This window comes from Chlamydotis macqueenii, chromosome 10 (assembly GCF_036417535.1).
Source record: "Chlamydotis macqueenii isolate bChlMac1 chromosome 10, bChlMac1.mat, whole genome shotgun sequence".
In the NCBI taxonomy this organism is placed as follows: Eukaryota; Metazoa; Chordata; class Aves; order Otidiformes; family Otididae; genus Chlamydotis; species Chlamydotis macqueenii.
This window is the reverse complement of record NC_141565.1, coordinates 5,422,676-5,441,483: the sequence shown is the minus strand read 5'-3', so window position 1 is coordinate 5,441,483 and position 18,808 is coordinate 5,422,676. Positions and strand designations below refer to the sequence as shown.

Here is an 18,808-nt window from a genome sequence, read left to right as displayed (position 1 = left end):
CTACCTCTTCTGTGTCTTATCCCCACTTTACGTGCGGGAAACTCGGTACAAAGAAAAGATTCCTTTCCTGAGGTCACATAGGGAGCACATGGTGGCCCCGAGAACTGGACACATTTCCAGAGCCCCCAGGTACATCCTTAACCAAGAGATCATAATTCCTGTGTTAATAAGGTTGAGACCAATATTTTCTAAACTGCAATAAGTAACTAAGGTGCCTTACTGATATTTTCAGAAATTACTGGGGAGTTCAAGTCTTTGCACGTCTTCTATATGGACAGCTCTGAGAAAAAAAAAAAAAAATCTTCAGTTTATTCAATTGTACTGTCACTGTAAGCAATTTGCTACTTGACATAAAGAAGAGTCCTCAGATTTTTTCTCTAAGATACTGTAATGGGTTTTGTACACATACAGATTGAGATACTTTAATTCTCTGGTTTTGCTGATGGTGATGTGCCAAAAACCCCAATATGTGCATCTTAAACATACCAAGTCAGTAATATGAGAAGTCTACGTTTTCCTTTGCAAAGTGCTTCTGGTGACTTTTACCAGCTCTAATGGTTGTTCACGTAATTAATATAGAATACTCAACTTAAAGCCGTGCAACGTCTCCTTTCTAAATACGTTTATGCTCAACTGAAGTCAGATTCCCATTTTTATTTGTGGCTTATGTAAATGCCCCGAGCGCATTTTGCACTCAGATCAATAACCACTTTGTCATCACAAGCCTTCCTGGGGCTACCCATTTGGGGGGTTTTTGTTGTTGTTTTGCTTTTTTTTTTTCTTTCATGAAACAGGGTCAGCACAATTCTTTCTGGCATTTGTAAAAAGGGAAGTCTATGAAATGATCTGTCCCCCTTATTCAGCTCATTCATTTCACATTTGGAAACTGGCCTTATTTTTAGCAAGGAGGGCAGTGGTGCAGGCTGCCTGGCGTAAGTGCTCTGGTTGGGGATTTCTCTTATTTTTGGTTGTTGCCAGTTTAGTGTGAGGTTCCAGGCGGGTTTCAGTGAGCTTGGTTTCACTTGCTGTCACTACTCAGGACTGCCATCAGAAGGAGATCGCTGGCAGTGCTCGCACTGCTTTCCATATTGCTAACTGGAAGCGCGATAAACAGCGTTCGGCTCATTGTAAGGCTCCTGAAATGAATGTGTGCAGAGACTTCAGTTAGCCGCGTCTCTGCGGTGCAGAAGGGGGGCCGGCTGCTGGGTACCTCTGTTTCGCTCGCCTGCCTTCGTTGCTGGGTCTGCTGGGGCCAGGTCAAGTGGCGCTGCCCAACTTCTCGACAGGTAATCTCCTTTCTTACCACATCTGAAACGCGTATGCACAGCTCATCTGCAGGACGCTGGGCTTTATTGAGGCACAGGGATTCATAAATTGCATCTTGGTAATGGGGAGAGGCTGTTTGGAAGTAGGGTAAGGTACAAAGCTTGCTGCCTCCCAGCTCCCAGGTGCCGCTGGCCTCCCCAGGGAGCACAGGGGCCCTTTCCTGGTTTTGCACAAGTGGACAATGTTTTGCAGATGTCAGTAGCTGGACTGAGCAAGATGGTAATTCCACAGAGGAACGAGGCTATCTGAAATAAGAGGTGACCGTGATTTTTAACTTAGTTTTAATAACCACAGATTTCTCCTCATCCTTTCATTTCCCTGTAAATATTGTTGTTTTTTCTTGGCTGATGTAACTCTGTAGTGCATGGGGAGCTTGCTTTCTGGTGAAAGTGTCTGGACAGAGACTCTGAGAAGAAAGAATTCTTTAGCAAACATTTGGGTCTTTGGGCAAATTCCCTAAGGGAGAATCTTCAAGGGCTTTTAATGTGGAGTACTGGAGGGTCTACCTTGTGCACAGAGGTGTTAAGTGTCACTGATCTGGCTTGATGCTGCTGGGAGAGGTGCTGGAAGGATGTCGAAGAACTCAAGCAGTCACTTCAACACTTGGGGTCCTGAGTTTGGTACATGAGTTTCCTTTGATAAAGACGGTGAGCTGGGCCCTGTATCCCCTGCCTGGTCTGGTTTGGCAGTGAGTGAGACGTGCTGTGCAGTTAAGCAACGTGCTGCAGCTCTGGGGAGCCCTGACTCGCACTCCAACGCTGCTTTGTGCCAATTTCCCAGGGTAGGGAACTCTGGCTTTGAGCCACATTGGTTCCACGAGCCTCCAGCTTCCTGGGGGAAGAGGGTGAGGTGTGTTTTGCTGCTCAGCAGGATGTGGCTGATCCTGGGATGCATTTCTTCAGTTGCAACGGCCTCTCCTTTGCGCTCCCAAGCGTGACAACATGGAGGAGGCTGCTGGTGCAGTCGGATAATGCCTTGCTCTGTTCCCTTCTGCTGGGGGTTCTTAGTGTTATTCTACAAACAGGAGTGACTTAATCCTCGGTCTCTCCACTCCAGGTTGAAGGCAAGTGTTAATACTTGTAGTGTAATTCCATAATCTGATAGATAGAAAATGTGCACTGTAGAGAGATTGCATGACTTGCCCAAGATCAGAGTCAGGAACAGATTCTAGATTTCTCTTCCTTTCTGGTCTTGGTATCTAGCAGTGCTTTTCCACATCTTCCCTGCGATGATTAATTGCTTCCTTGCTTTGCCTGCTCTGACCATAGGAAAACTGGGGCCTTGGTAGGGCTTGGAAGCCGGTGGCACTGAGGTAGTATTGGGGTTGAGCCCTTCACTGTGGAAGTATGTGGCACCTTCAGGAAAAGTCCTGACTCATTCCACAGCCCAGTGCAAAGCCTCACTTTTCTAGAGAAGGGATGGGAATGTCTCTAATGTGAAAAAGGCTTCTGGCACTATTTCCTAGTAGATGGGTCTTTAGTCTATAAGCTCCTGTCCCAGCTGGTAGTACCTGCCTGCTTTGCTGGCTGCCTCAGAAGAACAGGCATGGATGGGATGGCCTCCTCCTGCCTCGCTTGGGTTCTTTCTCCTCAGCCACATCGCCAGCGCAGCTCAGCAGTCGGGGAGCTACGCACCATTTTGTGGATGGGGAACTGAAACCCATGAAGGCACTTTCATTAGGGTTACACAGAAAAACCTGCAACAAAGTCGGAAATTTAACTCTCTAATAGAGCTACAGAAGTTCCTGTTCAGGCCTTGGCCTGGTCCCTGGCACTGATGTGAAGCATGGAAGCTCATATGGTTCCTGTATTTCTTTTGTCCTCTGTAAGCTTCAGTAGTTTCTGTCTTCTAAACTGGGTATTATATCAGTCAGGATATGCTGGAGGTGGTAGAATAGCTTGCTGGTTAAATAAATTTGGAAGCTCATCCTATTAATGTTACACAGGAACTGCGTTTTTCCCGCTGAACTGTTGCTTAGTCCGTGTTTCTCAGATACGTCAGTCAAGCTGTCCTCACTGAAAATACTTTTGAGAGTAAGAATCCTTGTCATATTCAGAAGTGTTGAGCTCAGATCAGAAAGGATGTAAATGACAACCAAAGTGATCCAGAGTTACAATCGTATCCCAGGAAACTGAAACAGGCTGGCCTGTTCAGCCGGGCAAGGTGGGGGGGATCTCAGATTAATGCGTGTAGCTGGTAGAGTGGGTTTAAAAATGGAGGAGAGAGAAATATTGCTGCTAAAGTACTCTGTTGATGCAAGACAACTGGCAATAAATTGCCCATTGAAAAGAACTAACAGACCAGGAACTAGGAGGCTTTTAAGCATAAGACCGAAGGAGGCTTAGACTTAGACCCTCAAAGTAGTTACGGAAATCGCCTAGAAAGGTTATTTACATTTTTGAGATGTGATTTATGAGACTGGCAGTTACCTGCTGTTGCCACAAGCTTGATTTAGTAGCCCATAAGTTCCTAATTTCACAGAAAAATCTGGCAGAAAAGCTTAATTTGCCATAGTGTTCCTACCACTGCTCTTTCCCAAGGGAGATATTCCAGTGCTTGGCTGTCCTGCTTTTCTGGTAGAACAGTCCATGGGGAACTGCAACAAGCTGTGGTATTTCTTGATCTGCTGTGAGGTCTGAAAAGACGTGAGCATTTGATTTCTCGGAAGGTGAAAGTAATTTCTCATAAAGCAAGTGCAGATCGTTATTGCCACGGTTATTGGAATGAAAGGTTTCTCTCGGCCTGGCCTTCTCAGTCCCCTTCTTTAAATGTCTCAACTATTGAAGTCTTCAATAGAAGTCTGCTCCACTTGATGCAGGGCTTAGGCCAAGTTCTTCTCTCCCTCCTGTACTACAGGGGCTGAAGAGTGACCACGTTCACACCAGTGAAGTTACCCTGGGTTTGCTTTGTCACACGTGACAGCAGAACAGTGGTGCTGTGTTACCAAGTGGGAGTTGTGCTTTGTGGATATTTTTTCCCGTTATTAGAGACAGCGGCAGAGTTAAGGGTGTAATGAAGGGTCTCTTATAATCACACTCCTATTATGCTTTGAAAAAGGCTTTGTGAGCTTTGTGTTTCGTATGTGGGCACTGCAGCTAGACAATCATTTTCTGGCAGCGTTTGCTGTGAATCATGCACACAGTTTGGGGGTTTTAGTACCACGTCTCAAGCATCCCGGTGTCATATTGTATTTCTGCCAAGGACATAACCTCCCTGAGGAAACAAATAGGAGGGGGTTCTGCCATTTAATTTACCTGCCCAAGTCAGCAGGCTCATCCCCAAGGCTTTCTCTGTAGCTGTGGAAAGGGAGAAGTCCCTCAAGAGCACTATTCAGTACCCTGTGTTAGACTGTAACTACATTGCCCCCGGGAGGAGCTTTTCCCTCCTGAGAATTTGCTGTGGTAGAAAAACTGGCTTTGTACGACTCAGCACCTAAATCAGGTACAAAGCGTTGGACTGTGAGAGTCCCCTGTCTTCTGCCAGGTGCCTGGAGTGCTTTTGGGACATGCGGTGCTTTGTTTTAGGTGATGTCTCTGCAACATAAAGGTCTGAACACTACCAAAAATGTGTATTCACCTATCTGTGTGATTTGCAAAGCGTACGTGGCTGACAAAAAGGTCATCTAAGGCCAGCGAACATTTGGATAGGTATTTTAGATCTCGTTTCCACAAGACAGTGGGCAGGAATTCAGTCCTGCTGGCTCTGCTCCCAGCAGGGAGTGCAGTGACCCTGGAAAGCATATTCATTTTTTGGTATACAGTGGGAATCAATATTCGTTTGGGTTTTTATATGTATAAATGGAAAGCTATTGTTGAGAAATGTGAAGTAGAATTGCATTGGGTGCTTTTGCTTTGTCTGCACCTTACATTGAGTCATGCAAAGCTTTCAAAAGCCCTGTGGACTGGTGCTTGTATAGCTTGGCTTGCTTTTTTTTCCTTTTCACACCAGGCTTCAAGAAGCGTATGCCTTTGGTGGGTGATGGGAAGGTGGAAGGGAGGTGCACAAAGACACTGCTATCTCCTGGCAATCTCTACATCTATCTGCAGTCCTGTCTGTAGAAAGCTTGCCAGATATTTGAAAGGCATTGTAGAGTGTGTCAGTCTAGGAAGATTTAGAAAACAATCATTGTGCAGGAACTCACTTTCTTTGAATCTGGGGAAAAATGAATTCTGTACAGTGTGGTTGCTCCCGCTGGAATAATGACATGCAAAATTTGGATTTAATGCAGGTTTCACTTACAGTGAACTTGTAAGAGAGATTGTGTCGATAACAGCAATGGCTTCAGTGTCTGCCATGACCGTGTACGTTTTGTTAGAATATGGAGCAAAGGCTGGAAGTTTTCTTTCCACATCTGCCAGCGATATTTTCAGAATCTGCATGTCCAGCCTGTGGTGACCAAGTAGACAGTGCAATCTGAGATTGAAAAATAAAATACAAATACTTAACTTTGCCCTCCTATCAGCACGGCCTCACCTAGATATAACTGCATCTGTTGTTATCTTTGACAATACCTGCCATACCCCATCATTCATCCTCTTCCTTGTGCTTCAGCATTACCATGGAAAAACAGGGAAGAACATGCACATGTGATGCTTTGCAAGGACACATTTATATCTCCTCTGTAACTTTTTTTCATAGAATCATAGAATCATAGAATGGTTAGGGTTGGAAGGGACCTTCAAAGGTCATCTAGTCCAACCCCCTGCAAGGAGCAGGGACATCCCCAACTAGATCAGGTTGCTCAGAGCCTCATCCAGCCTGGCCTTGAATGTTTCCAGGGATGGGGCCTCCACCACCTTTCTGGGCAACCTGTTCCAGTGTTCTGTAACTCACATCGTAAATTTTTTTTTCCTAATTTCCAATCTAAATCTACCCCCCTCTATTTTAAAACCATTAGCCCTCGTCCTATTGCAACAGGCCCTACTGAACAGCCTTTCCCCATCTTTCCTGTAGGCCCTCTTGAGGTACTGGAAGACCGCTCTCAGGTCTCCCCAGAGCCTCCTCTTCTGCAGGCTGAACAGCCCCAACTCTCTCAGCCTGTCCTCATAAGAGAGGTGCTCCAGCCCTTTTATCATCTTCGTGGCCTCCTCTGGACCTTCTCCAACTGGTCCATGTCCTTCTTGTGTTGGGGGCTCCAGAACTGGACACAGTACTCCAGGTGGGGTCTCACCAGGGCAGAGTAGAGGGGGAGAATCGCCTCCCTCGACCTGCTGGCCACGCTCCTCTTGATGCAGCCCAGGATGCGGTTGGCCTTCTGGGCTGCAAGGGCGCATTGCCGACTCATGTTAAGCTTCTCGTCCACCAGCACTCCCAAGTCCTTCTCCTCAGGGCTGCTCTCCATCCATTCCCCGCCCAGCCTGTATTTGTGCCTGGGATTGCCATGACCCAGGTGCAGGACCTTCAGGACCTTGCACTTTTCCTGGTTGAACTTCATGAGGTTGGCACGGGGCCACCTCTCCAAGCCTGTCAAGGTCCCTCTGGATGGCTTCCCTCCCTTCCAGCGTGTCGACGGCACCACACAACCTGGTGTCGTCGGCGAACTTGCTGAGGGTGCACTCTATCCCACTGTCCATATCGCCAACAAAGATGTTGAACAGGGCTGGGCCCAGCACGGACCCCTGAGGGACACCACTCGTGACCGGTCTCCACATGGACATCGAGCCATTGACCACCACTCTCTGAGTGCGGCCATCCAGCCAACTCCTTATCCACCGAGTGGTCCATCCATCAAACCCGTGTCTCTCTAGTTTAGAGAGAAGGACGTCATGTGGGACAGAGTCAAAGGCTTTGCACAAGTCCAGGGAGATGATGTCAGTTGTGCATCTCTTCCCTGGGATTTGGTTTGGACAGCACTTCCACCCTTGTCCTTTCCTGTGGTGATGTCTGTTCCCTTTCCACAGGCAGCTGATGGGAGGCTCGGGCTCAGGAGGCTTCAAGCCACCTTTGCAGCACTCTGGGCTGATCCCAGTAGATGCAATGTGAGCTAGGCTAGCTTAGACCTGCCTTTGGAAGCGGGCACTAAGGCTTCTCTGCTCCTAGGGTGGTCCAAGGTCCGTGTATCTCAGTGACTTTCTCCTGCCTCAGCCAGCCCCAAATGCCAGGACCAGCACAAAGCCATTTGAGCCCCAGTTCTGACCAGTAAATGTGGGCAAAGCAGGAAACAGTAGCTGGATCAGAGGGCAGAATATTTGTTGTCCTCTTCGGTTAAGTGCCTCTCATCTTTGTAACAAGAACATCCAATCAAACTACAAAGCTCTGCTAATGATTTCTAAAAGCACAACTGCTCTCTTTCAGAGACTGCAGAAGTGTTTCATGTTTGTCTCTCAGGGACTTGGTTGCAACTGTGCGTGGCTTGCAAGTACAAAGAAACGTTTTTTTCCTAACTGTCTGCTCTCCAGATGCAGCCCGAACTCGGAGACCTGAGCTGTGGTCTTTCCATCGCGCTCTGATCGGAGGTCTCGATAGAAAAGCCAAGTGTGCAGCAGCACCTGTGAGCTGGATCCCAACAGTGTGCAGAACAGGACATCCAGGGAGTTCACTAGGTAGGGTTGCCCGTGCCTGAACTGGAACTGCACCCACCTTCTGCCCTCCAGCAGCATTTTGAAGAAAGCAGTGACTCTCTTCTACATGGTGCAGCTGTGCCCTTACTGACAATGCCGCCTTTAGTGCCTCAGGTAGAGCCTGCCCGAGGGATTTGGGACCCAGCAGCGCTCTAGGCCAGTGGGACCAAGAGCTGTTTAAGCGCTGTTGTTACCTTTCATTTAACAAGTGAGAAGGGAGAGATGAAACAGGTAGAACAAAGAGCTGCAGAAAACATTTCTGATGTTGGAGGGAGGAGAGCTTCTACAGGCAAGGCAGATGATACCTGCAGCCCCTAGATGAGGAGGAGAAGGTGATGGCTTTGCACAGAAGGTAAAAATGCATCGTCAACCTGTATACTCCTGCTTTCCTAAGCAAGCAATGATGTTGCTCTCCCAACTGCACTATTCTGAGCTGTTTATTTTGTGGTAAGAATTAACTGACAGAAGAGGATTCAGCCAGCACTGCTGGCCTCTGTCCAGCCAGGGTCGGTCCCCTCAGCCCCTCACACTTTCTTGAGCCCCCCATCCTTCTGTGAAGGGAAGGGCTGAGGTCTGGTGGAGGCTGCAGGTGCCCTTTTCAAGCAGATCAGCGAACTGGGAGCTGAACTCAGACCCTTGGCTAGGGTTTACCTTACCTGCAAGCAAGACCAATGACCTCCACCTCTTAATGTGCCTGGGATTCGGGTGCTGGCTGAGCTTCTGGTCAAGGTCTCTTCTTCTTTTAATTGGTTCCTTTGGCCAAAAGCCTCAGAAAACTGAGGAATGGGCTATGTAGGAGAATGGTTCATTAATATTTATAAAACATGATTATGCTTCTAAATGGCTACTGTGTTCCAGGCTCTTCCAGTTGATCAAAACAATAGCAAGCTGTCATGCCTGATTCTCTCACCATTTCAGCCTTGCAGGTAGAGGAGAATCCGTAACAAGACTGGGAAAAAGATACAAGTTTTCTTTCACAGTCCATGGAAAAATAACCTGTTGGATTATCATTTGGAAACTGTGGAAGGTGCAAACATGAGCAACGAGAGGCCAGTTAACCCTGGCTCATCTACACTGACCGAGGGCCTGAAGAGAAAGAGGGGAAGACCAAAGAAGCAGCCACAGGTGAGGGCACATCATCCTAAGAGGCTACCTGAGGATGCTGTGGCATTAGCCTGATAGGATTTGCAGGCAGCCCTGAAAGTGGCTCACTAACAAAGAGCGAGGGAAGCTGAGGTGTTCTGTGGTGAATATTATTGCTGTTCAGGAAAGCAGTGGCATGTGCACCCTGAGGCATCTCATGCCCTGAGGCATCTCAGCCTCTAAGGTGGCAGGCTGTGACTGCCAGGGCAGGATATGGCATAAGAGGAACTCACCAGATCTCTGTTCCAGTCTGGAGCTTTCAGGTGTCACCACCCTCTGTTTCTGCACCAGTAGTTAGAGCGAGCAGAGAAGGACGAGGCCTTTTCTCTCCCTGTTCCAGGCACTATGGGCAGAGTCCTGGGAGCATATTCATTTCCTCAACACAAAAGATAAAGGGGTAGGGGTATTGCTGGCCATCTTCTACTGCACTTCACAGCTGGAAAAGCAAAGACAACCAGGTATTCAATGATCTGGCTGTTATTGTTGGTGTAAGTCTAAGACGCATTGGAATGAGAAGCTCTAAGTTGTTCCAGGGATCATCCTGCTTAAATGACTTTCTCCTGTTATCACAGGAGGAGGCTATAGGACCATTGCCAGTGAAGAAACCTCGGGGAAGGCCAAAAGGAAGCAAGAAAGTGGCTACTGTATCTGGACAAATGGTAAGAGTGAATGGCTTGTGTTCTTTCATGGGCGAGAGAGAAGCTGGCTGTGTCCTGTGTTGAAGCATTGCTAGAGGAACAAGCAGAGGTTTCTCAGCTTAAAGATAGACAGTGAAAGTTGCTCCTAATTCAGCTCGGCTTTAAGTGCCACTGTTGGACAAGGCAGTTATTGTGGTCTTAATCCTAACTCACCTCCTAGCCTTCCTATGTTGCCACTGCCTGTTCAGCAGCTTCCTTCTAGCGTTTTTCCTCCACCGTTGCCAAATAATCACAACCAGCATAGTCTGGCAGGCATTTCCTCCTCAACTGTCTTCTATCACCAGCTTTTGCCTTTGCTGCTACTTGTTTCTAGAGAACTTCCTACAGAGGTCACCTTGGCCAAGTTCAGTGTATTAGTCACAGTGCCCAGCAAATACGAGAGCTGAAAATACTTTTTTTTTTTTTTTTCCCCCCCCATTTGTTTATGATAAAGGTAGAACCTTCTGCTGGGAAAAGGCCAAGAGGGAGGCCCCGCAAGTGGGTGAGTACAGTGTTTAGTCCTTTTCTTCTCCAGTCACAGACTCTAGGGGATTTTCCATTGCGTTTGCTCTTCTCAGGCTCTCTATCTGCAACGACATTCATCCAACCTAGGTGGCCTGGAAGTCTGACACATTAGGGAAGCTCTGGCTGCCTTTCCAGTCACCCCTAAGATTCAGCTGCTGAAGAATTCCGAGAGCCCAGGAGAGCTGCTGTTTTTAATTCAAGACATCTTAGTCTTTCCCAGTACTTTTCCCAGGCTTGGAATGTCAGACCGGAGATTTCATCCTTTCTCAGGTAGAGGGTTTATCTTCCCAGGGGTCTTGAAAGACTGAAGTGATTGCTTAGTGTGTCAGTTTGTCTCAGAAGAAGAAACTTAAAATTAAGCAAAAAGAGAAATTTGGTGACTGATGAAACTTTGAATCCTGCCAGCAGGAGGCTCTTTTATGCAGCAAACATAAGATTAATAAGAGTCAGTAGTTAGAACATTCCAGGTGTGAAAAAAAATAAAAGCTTTTAATCAATAAGGATGTTCAGTCCTGTGAGCAATTAAAGGCATATTATCTATCATTAGGAGTAATGAAAAAAAAAAACTAAATAAAATCCAACAACCACAAACCATTATTTGGTGTGTATCTGTTACCATAAAAAATTCTACACCAAACCCAAGCTGTGCATTTGTTGCAGGAATCCATAGGTTTCTTCTTCAGCTTCAGTGCTGCTGGAGTGCTTAGGATGGAAGAAGACACTGTCTGGTTCAGCAAAAACAGAGGGACAGAGCAGTCTGTGAGGGGTATGCGGGAGGCTTAGAAGGAAATCTTTACCAGGGAGGAAATGCCAGGATGTGGGAGAGATTGGAAGACTTTTCTGATGTGAAAGTGACGTTGGCATACAAATGTTTCTTGGTTAGCGATGGAGGGACACTGTCTGCAAACACACTGCAGAACTGAATCTCCCAGACAAGAGATCTACTCCATAAACCTGTCCGAGTGCTGTTTTTCCTTTGATATTCAGATGAGAAGGTCACAGCCTAGTTCAGCACATAGCTTTTGCTAAAAGCCCGTTGCCTTTTCTAAGCCCACTTATGTGATTTTAATACACTGTGTGAGGAAATCTGGTATGTTACCAGCGCGTAAAGCAACCAGCTCTGCAAATTGGGATCCTCAAGCTGGACTGGCATGCAGATGTGTGTGCAGCTGTGAACTACAGTGTGTAAATGCAAATGCAGAGGCCAAAGGACTCCAGAGGAGCTGGCAGATCGTTTCTGGGACTGGTTTATATCTTCTTCATCTAATCTGAAATAGGCAAGTTTAACCCTCAGGAGTGCTACAGTGCCTTTCTGCTCCCTGCCTGGTAAGGGAAAGAGCGGGCAATCAAATTCTGTGGGAGGAATAGATTTAGTCCCAGCTTCTCCTGTTGCCATGATGTAGTCTGAACTGGGGCAGAGAAGCTGTGAAACTCCCCTGTTATTGTAGGGCTCACAAAAGCCAAAAAAAGTGAAGTACATAGTATATAAAGCTGAGAATCCTATGCAGGAAAAGTCTGAGAGAGGGTTTCAGAGCAAGGGACAGTTTATAAACACCTGCTGGTAGGGCTGTCTTGTGGTTAAACCGACAGTAATAGTGCCAGAGGAGATGGCTTCAGCCCTGCTTTGTAGCTGTTCGGTGTGCCTGGTGCAGCTGCAGAGAGAGAAGCCCTCCTTCCCCCGGGGAACAGACTCCCGCAGGGGAAAGGGAAATGGGGGCAGCCAGGCAGTGTTAAGAACACACTCCCCACCGTCTTGTGGGGCACGGACACCCGTGTGTGTGCTGTCAAAAGCTAACTTTTTTTTTTTTTGGTAGAAGTGCAATGTGAAAAAAAAAATTCCATGGAAATACTTATTTTTCTGCAATGATAATCTAATTAAAACACTTCCTTATGAGTTCAATTGGCCACTTCATTCTTCCTTGAGACATTTGTGCCACACACAAGAAGCAAGACAACAGTTCGGAGCATCCCAGTAGCTCCCAGGATCTACTAATAGTGGTACTGAATGTCTGTCTCAGCTGTGTGTGTACTTATGCGGTTTTTTTGTGGGGTTTTTTTTTGGGGTTTTTTTTTGGTTTTTTTTTTTTAGAATCCTAGACTAATCAAGGTTGGAAGGGCTTACTGATCCTTTAGTTCAAACCACTGCTCAAAGCAGGTCTCATTGGATCGGGGTGCTCAGGGACTTGCCCAGTCTGTAAACATGGATAGCACGCTAGAAATTTATAGCCATCTCTCATCTACAGCAGCCTGCACATGAGGTTGGAAAAGACTCTCCCAGCCATTCTCTTCTGTAGCAGATTGTAGTGACTACAGTTCTAGGGTTGGGCTTGGAGTTTAAATTAACTGAGTTGTGTGCCAGTGCTGTAAGTTAGGGTGTTTCTCACTAGAAACAATGAGCTGCATAGTAATTTGTTAAAATAAACAAAAACAAAACAAAAAAACAAACAAAAACTTTCCTTTGCTACATGCTAGTTTATTGAAGTCAAAACTTTTTGCACACTGGTGCCTTTTTTCTTTCTAATGTTTCAAAATGTGTCATTCTAACTTTGGTTAGTTGAAGCCTTGGGATGTTTCAGTTCAAAATTAATTTGTTTTAACAGCTGAGGAGTTTTGGGGGGAAAACCAAAGCAGAAGAAAAGAAACAGCCATTTATTTTTTAATTTTCGTTGGACAAAATGTTTAGTTGTTCAGGACAGGAAAATAAGGTGTACTCAAGGATGAAAAAAATTCTCCACAGCTGCATAATGGGGAGATTTTTTCCAAGTGTGGGGCTGTGTGTCTCATCAGACTGGTGATATTTTGGATTCTGACAGCCATTCAGAGACTCTTGTGAATGTGTGCGGACGCCGTGTGCGCTGGCGTGCAGCGTGCTCTTGTGTGTGGTTGGATAAGGGAAGTGGTGGGACATGGGCATGCTTCCAGGGCTGCCCCGTCTTATTTAAATAACATTGATCAAAAGCTTTTTGCTTTCCATCTACTTTCTGTATTTGCAATTTTCTCTCTTGATACCTAATTTTAAGTGGAGGGTTTTGTTTGTTTTTGGTGTTTTTCTTCATAGCCTCAACTAGTGGTCCAAGAAGGAGCGTCTCAGGAAGGAGATCCTCAGGGAAGCAGTGACTTGAATTTGAACTCAGCGCCAGCCACCCAAGGTTTGAAATTAGATAACAATAATTACACAAAACTAAACTGTGCAGCCATGCTCTTGGCAAACCATGCATGTACCCCCAAAGCTCTAGCACTGGCTACAGTCACTCTGGTAAATCCTACAAATAGAGGAGGATTTGGAAGGCTTCCAGGCACATTACAACAGGAGGGATAGCACATTTCTTCTGTCTAATTCAGTTGTGACTACTTCAGCAGAAGTGGAGGCAGAAATGAGGATGGGAAGACAGTCTGTCTTTCCAAGAAGTCACATATCTGTGGTTCTGGTCACTGGTACAGGTATGGCTCAGTGAAATTGCTCGACTATGTTCTGTAGACAGTGAAAAATAGTCTGTCATGAATGTCTTACCTTACTTGAAAACAAAACAAAACAAAAATCTGAGTTGAAGATCCCTTGACATTTGAGACATTCTAGTATTGTGGATTAACTCCAGCATGCCTCTCTGATAGTCTCGCTCTCTCCTTTCTGGCTTGTACTCCGAGGCAGCGCTCTCCGTTCGTGGCTGGCACACTAGCAGAGACGCTACTGCCCCAGCAGCACACAGAACGACGACACTGGAAAGTTTCTATATAGGGCTGCAAAGTTCTCTAGGTTTCTCTGAGATGAGATGCTAGATAACTGTTGTCACTGTCATCGGAACATACAGATGCACCACCCAGAGCCCCAACCTCACTAAACCCTGGGAAAGTGCAAATCCACGTCCAGCCTGTACCATTCAGGGCTGTTTCTGAGGTAGATGCCAGGAGAGCTTGCATGCAGCTGAGTCCTGCCTTCAGTGAGCATCATAGGAAGCTGTTCATTAAATATTTTCCCTTGAGTGGAAGGGGGAAGGGAGCCAGCAACCCAGGAGAAGGCAGATGTTGCCTTGTTTTGCCATGTGGTCAGCGCAGCTGCTCCCTCATCCCGCTGCCGTTAGCGCTGTTGAGCGTGGCGTGTGAAGCAAGCTAACTGACGCTGGGCAGCCAAACCCACCCTCAGGTTCTTAGAAAGTCCCTGGAAATGCCACATGATCAAATGCCAGAGCAGTTAACCTCAGTTGCTCGATTCAGTTTCCTCTCAGGCTCCTGCTCCCGTATCACTTCCTGCCACCCAGTTGTGTGATGACATCAGCAGAGCCGCAGGCTCGCAGATGATGAGCTCACCTCCGGCCCGGTCGCTGCCTTTTTGTAGTGCTCGTAAGCATCGCCCAAAACCACAGCCAATGTGGGTACTTTCTTCTTCCTTTCAGTTTGAGTGGGAGCGAGGGCAGCGACATGAGGAATACGTTTCCCTCCCGTTGCAGTGAGGTAGAACCAGATGTGACAGGATAAGCGGATGCTGCGGTCAGTGGGAGATGCGGTGCAGCACACGATACTGCAGCCCAGCGCGCTCTGCGTCTGCACGCTTAGCACCAGGAAGGAGAGGGGAGCTTTACTGTTGGGGACCGTGTGCACTTCTGTAAGGAAAAAAACCAGCGTGTTGAAAATCAGTGGGCATAAGCATGTACAGTATGAAACCTGGCAATCCTCTGGAAAGCTTCCAAACAGTTATTCTCTCAGGAGCTTGAGGCTGGGTGGTAATTAATCCTGTCTTAGAAACTTCTGACTAAAAAGAGAAAGGACTGCCTTACTGGAAACTGTAGATCCTGTGGTGTGTTTGCAAGCAAGATGCAGCTGTAGCAGCTTTCAGCCAGGCAGTTTCTGGATGAACCCATTCTCTGGGTCTGCGTTTGACTTAGATATTATATGCCTGCAAGCTTTTATGCTACTTGCGCAGGAGGCTGCAATCACATAGTAATCTCCTGCTATAGGCACAGCCAGAGCTTTTGGTCACTGTGGGGTTTGTTGGCTTGCTTTTTTCTTTCAGGTCAGGATTTTTGAGCTGCTGTGCTAGAGAGAGGGCATGGGGAGGATACGCGTGCTTGCTGATCCTGCAGGCTGGATGCTGTACAGCTCTGAGGGGAAAAGCGATTTGCCCTGGGCTTCACGTCTGCAACATTAAAAAAGAATTGCTGAGATGAACAATGACTGGCTCACTGCTTTTTGGTCAGTCTGCCGTGGGGAAAATCAAGAAATAGGAAGAGCTGAACTAAAAATATGCGAGACATGCAAGCCTGCCATGGGGCAGACAACTGCTTTAAAGCTGGCTGTTGTTTTCCCATGGCCTTTGGAGCTGGGGATCCAGCTTTGATTTTCCCAAGGCCCTGGTAATGGGTGACTCGGTTACCCAGGAGCGGGCAGGGGTTTGTTAATGGTACAGGCTTTATTGTGTTGCTACGGGCAGATGCTGCCAATTGTTACTCAATTGTTAAAGTTTTCTCTTTGTCTGGGCCAAGAAGCATGTGTCTTCTCTTTCATAAGAAGCACTACTGATGAAGCTGATTTCATAGCCTCCTAAGCCACAGAAGCAGCCTTGGCTTGTTTCAGTAACTTTGCTTGGCTAATGGAGTATAGGTGTGAGAGGGAAAGAGTTTGCTTTATCGCAAAATTTCCAAGACCCAGTGCAAAGCCAGAAGCAGCATGGGGATCTCGCTCCTTGTCTGTCTCTCCTTCCTTGTGTCCTTTCAGTACATTGAGAGATGGAGCAGCTGCAGACTCCTTTGTCTCGCTGCATTCCTTCTGCTGTCCCAATGGTCACCTCAGCTTTCCTGAAACCAAGGGGTTAGCTGCAGATCAGAGCAAGCCGGTGTAGCCAGAAATATTCCCCACTCTGAGACAATTTTCAGACCTTCTATACATCTACTCTCCTGGTGTTTATGACATTGAGTAAGGCATTTTTGGTACTTTGTGTCTCATGAGGATCCATGGTTGCAGTTTGAAATACGTAACTGCTCACAGCAGAGGCTGATGATGTGTATTTGCATAGCAGCGGTCAGAAGATTTCACACAGACTGTAACTTCTGGCTCTCAATAGCCTCATGCTGACGCCTGCTGCCAGGGAAGAGATTTGCATCAGGCTTTAGCCTGGAGCTGGTACAAGAGCAATGGGAATGTTGTTGTGAAGACCTTTGGTTGTCTGGGAGTGGACCCTTGCCACCTTTTAACCTTGTACTGACTCTGTAAGGGGGCATTTGGGCAGCTAGGCTCCTGGACCCAGAGCTCTAACCCTCTTTCTCCTGTGATCTTTCCCTTTAGGCATCACTGGAAAAGATGGTTCCAGGACCGGCAAAACTACTGGTCTTAGGAGATCTCTGAGTAACATCCCTGCCACAGCGCAGTAGTATGCCACCTGTTCATGTCCTGCTGAAGCCATAGGACTGGAAAACAAACAGGATTTTTAATGTCATATTTCAAATTCTTCCTTTGTGATAACTTTGGCTGAGCTTTCTCTCCTGTTGTCTGCTGGCTTACCCCAAACATCCAAACACAGACTTAGGGGAAGAAATGGCAAATGCCTTTTTGAGGAGATGCCTTTCACAGTTTTTAGTATATTTTTTTTTTTTGTGAGGATATTAATCTTTCTTAAAAATACTTGGATAACATGGTGCCTTGCCCTGCCGCAGACAGCAATAGGTCAATAGAAAGATGGTATTGACTCAGTGGTGCAGAAACAGTAAAGGAAACCTATTTACACAGCTGATTGCTGAACTTGTGTATCATACCCCCTCTGGTAGACCAATGGAGCAGTCCCAAGAGTTAAGTTTTACTCAGTTGCCCATAGGGATTGCATCTGAAAGACAGTGTTTGGGTCCTGTTTTTACTATATCAGAAAGAAAAACCTTCATGGCAGCTTACCCAGTGCAGTTGCTCCAGTTGTCAGTAAGTTGGACACTTTAGAGGAAAGTTCGCACCCTGATCTCTTGAGGATTCATTCTGAAATTTTTATCCTAGCATTATCAGCTCAGGACCATCTTCTATAACTAGCTTTTGGCCTGATGGCGCTCCCCCTGAATTTGAGAGCAACTCTGAGTGTACAGTGTTTACAAGCTTAGTCACAGCCACTGGATTTCATCACTTCAAAGGAGTGTCTGTGAAGAACCCCTTAAAGGTTGCTTCCTTGCAGAGCCTCAGGATTCAATTTAAATAAGTTGTGTCTTCTATCCATAATGTGCACATGTGGGGTCCTCTAGTGTTGCAGCTATGCAAATAAAAGCTTGCTGATACAGTTTAGTTTTGGCAGATAGCAGTAGCCAGTTGGTCTGAGATTGTTGCTGGCTGCTCTGTCTCACATCGTATGTAGATTTGTGCTTTCAGTGTCAGAGCTGATCTTGCTAAATTCTGAGGAATTGAGAGTATTTCAATATCCAGTTGCAAACAGTGAAATCCTGATGCTATTTTCCATATCGTGGATGCTCTGTCTGCCTATTAAAGTAACAAAGTGGGTATTTCAATTATCTTTGACAAGATGTAAAATTGCCTAGCTTGACAGTGTTAAATATTTTAACAGAACATAATTGGCTTTAAATTTATGGCAGTGCGTAGCAGAAGCCCATGAAATGGCAGTATATATTGAGCTCATTTATTATCCTGTCATCAGAGGTTTGTTCCCTTAGCAGGTATTTATTTAACACAAGAAAATGTACGCAGAATTAAGAGGAAGGGCAGACTGGAGAGAGATATTAGAGGGGAAAAAAAGGCTTTTTCCTTCTAGATCATTTTGTCCAGTCTGCCCAGTTTAGCAGTGATCAGAGTCCTGAGCCTGTTAATTTTGTGTGTTGTCTGGTTTGCCCTAACAGTAGTTTCTTGTGTATGGAGTCTCAGGAAAAAAAACTGCATCACAGTAACCTCTGTGCCTCCTCTGCTACACAGCAGAGAAATCAAGGATTAAATGGATTGGATCACAGGGACTGACCTGAATCTTCTGCTGTAGGATGAGGCATGCTGCCAGGTACAGGAAGAGTTTGACCGCCTTCTCCTGCTGTGTGGATAAATCCCGGTGGGAGATCGTGCATGCAAATCTGTGTCTGTCGATGGTTACATGAGAAGATCCAACTGGTGTTCCTCTGAATTCACGTTAGGGAGCTGCTCTTCTTCAGTGGACACAGAAGTTCAGCTGCAGTTCATGTCTGCATTCAAAGGCCACTCCAGGGGCAGATGAATATATTTTACCAAATTTTAACCTGATTTTCAGGTGAATTGGCAGGTTTAGTACTCCACTTGCAAGGCTATACTGCCTACTTAATTAACCCCTGTTACCTGAGAGTAACAGCTCTTACAATGTGAGACTGGAACTTCAGCTTCTCCTAACTGGATTAGGGATTGCATCTGTAAGAGACTCAAGCTTTTCTTACAACATCAGTCAGGCCTTTCTCAGATAGTGGTATGGAGTAGGGATGGCAACTGCTTCAGCTAGATAGTAAATCAATTTGCTTTAGGTCAGCAGTGTTCCTCTGGGACATACAAACAAAGCACTTCTCTTTTTTTAAAAAAAAATAAAAGAATTTTAAAATTTAGTCTTTGCTACCTCTTAATACTGTATTGGGAAGCCACAGTGGA

General features: G+C 46.2%; 1 protein-coding gene across 1 annotated transcript; it reads left to right on the top strand.

Annotated features, from left to right (window-relative positions):
• The first annotated feature begins 1,165 nt into the window (after positions 1-1,165).
• On the top strand, positions 1,166-16,593 carry LOC147599489 (uncharacterized). The gene is made up of 6 exons (XM_086755201.1): positions 1,166-1,286; positions 8,805-9,011; positions 9,602-9,688; positions 10,161-10,208; positions 13,290-13,380; positions 16,508-16,593. The coding sequence occupies exons 2-6, from the start codon at positions 8,922-8,924 to the stop codon at positions 16,591-16,593; spliced, it is 402 nt and encodes a 133-aa protein (XP_086611327.1). The 5' UTR covers positions 1,166-1,286; positions 8,805-8,921.
• The last annotated feature ends 2,215 nt before the right edge of the window (positions 16,594-18,808 follow it).

What these genes read in the sequence shown, in the direction of transcription:
- LOC147599489 (XM_086755201.1), top strand. Translation starts at nt 8,922, where the DNA reads ATGAGCAACGAGAGGCCAGTTAACCCTGGCTCATCTACACTGACCGAG. An exon ending in GAGGGAGGCCCCGCAAGTGG is followed by an intron (nt 10,209 to 13,289) that starts GTGAGTACAGTG and finishes TTTTCTTCATAG; the next exon opens with CCTCAACTAGTGGTCCAAGA. An exon ending in CTCAGCGCCAGCCACCCAAG is followed by an intron (nt 13,381 to 16,507) that starts GTTTGAAATTAG and finishes CTTTCCCTTTAG; the next exon opens with GCATCACTGGAAAAGATGGT.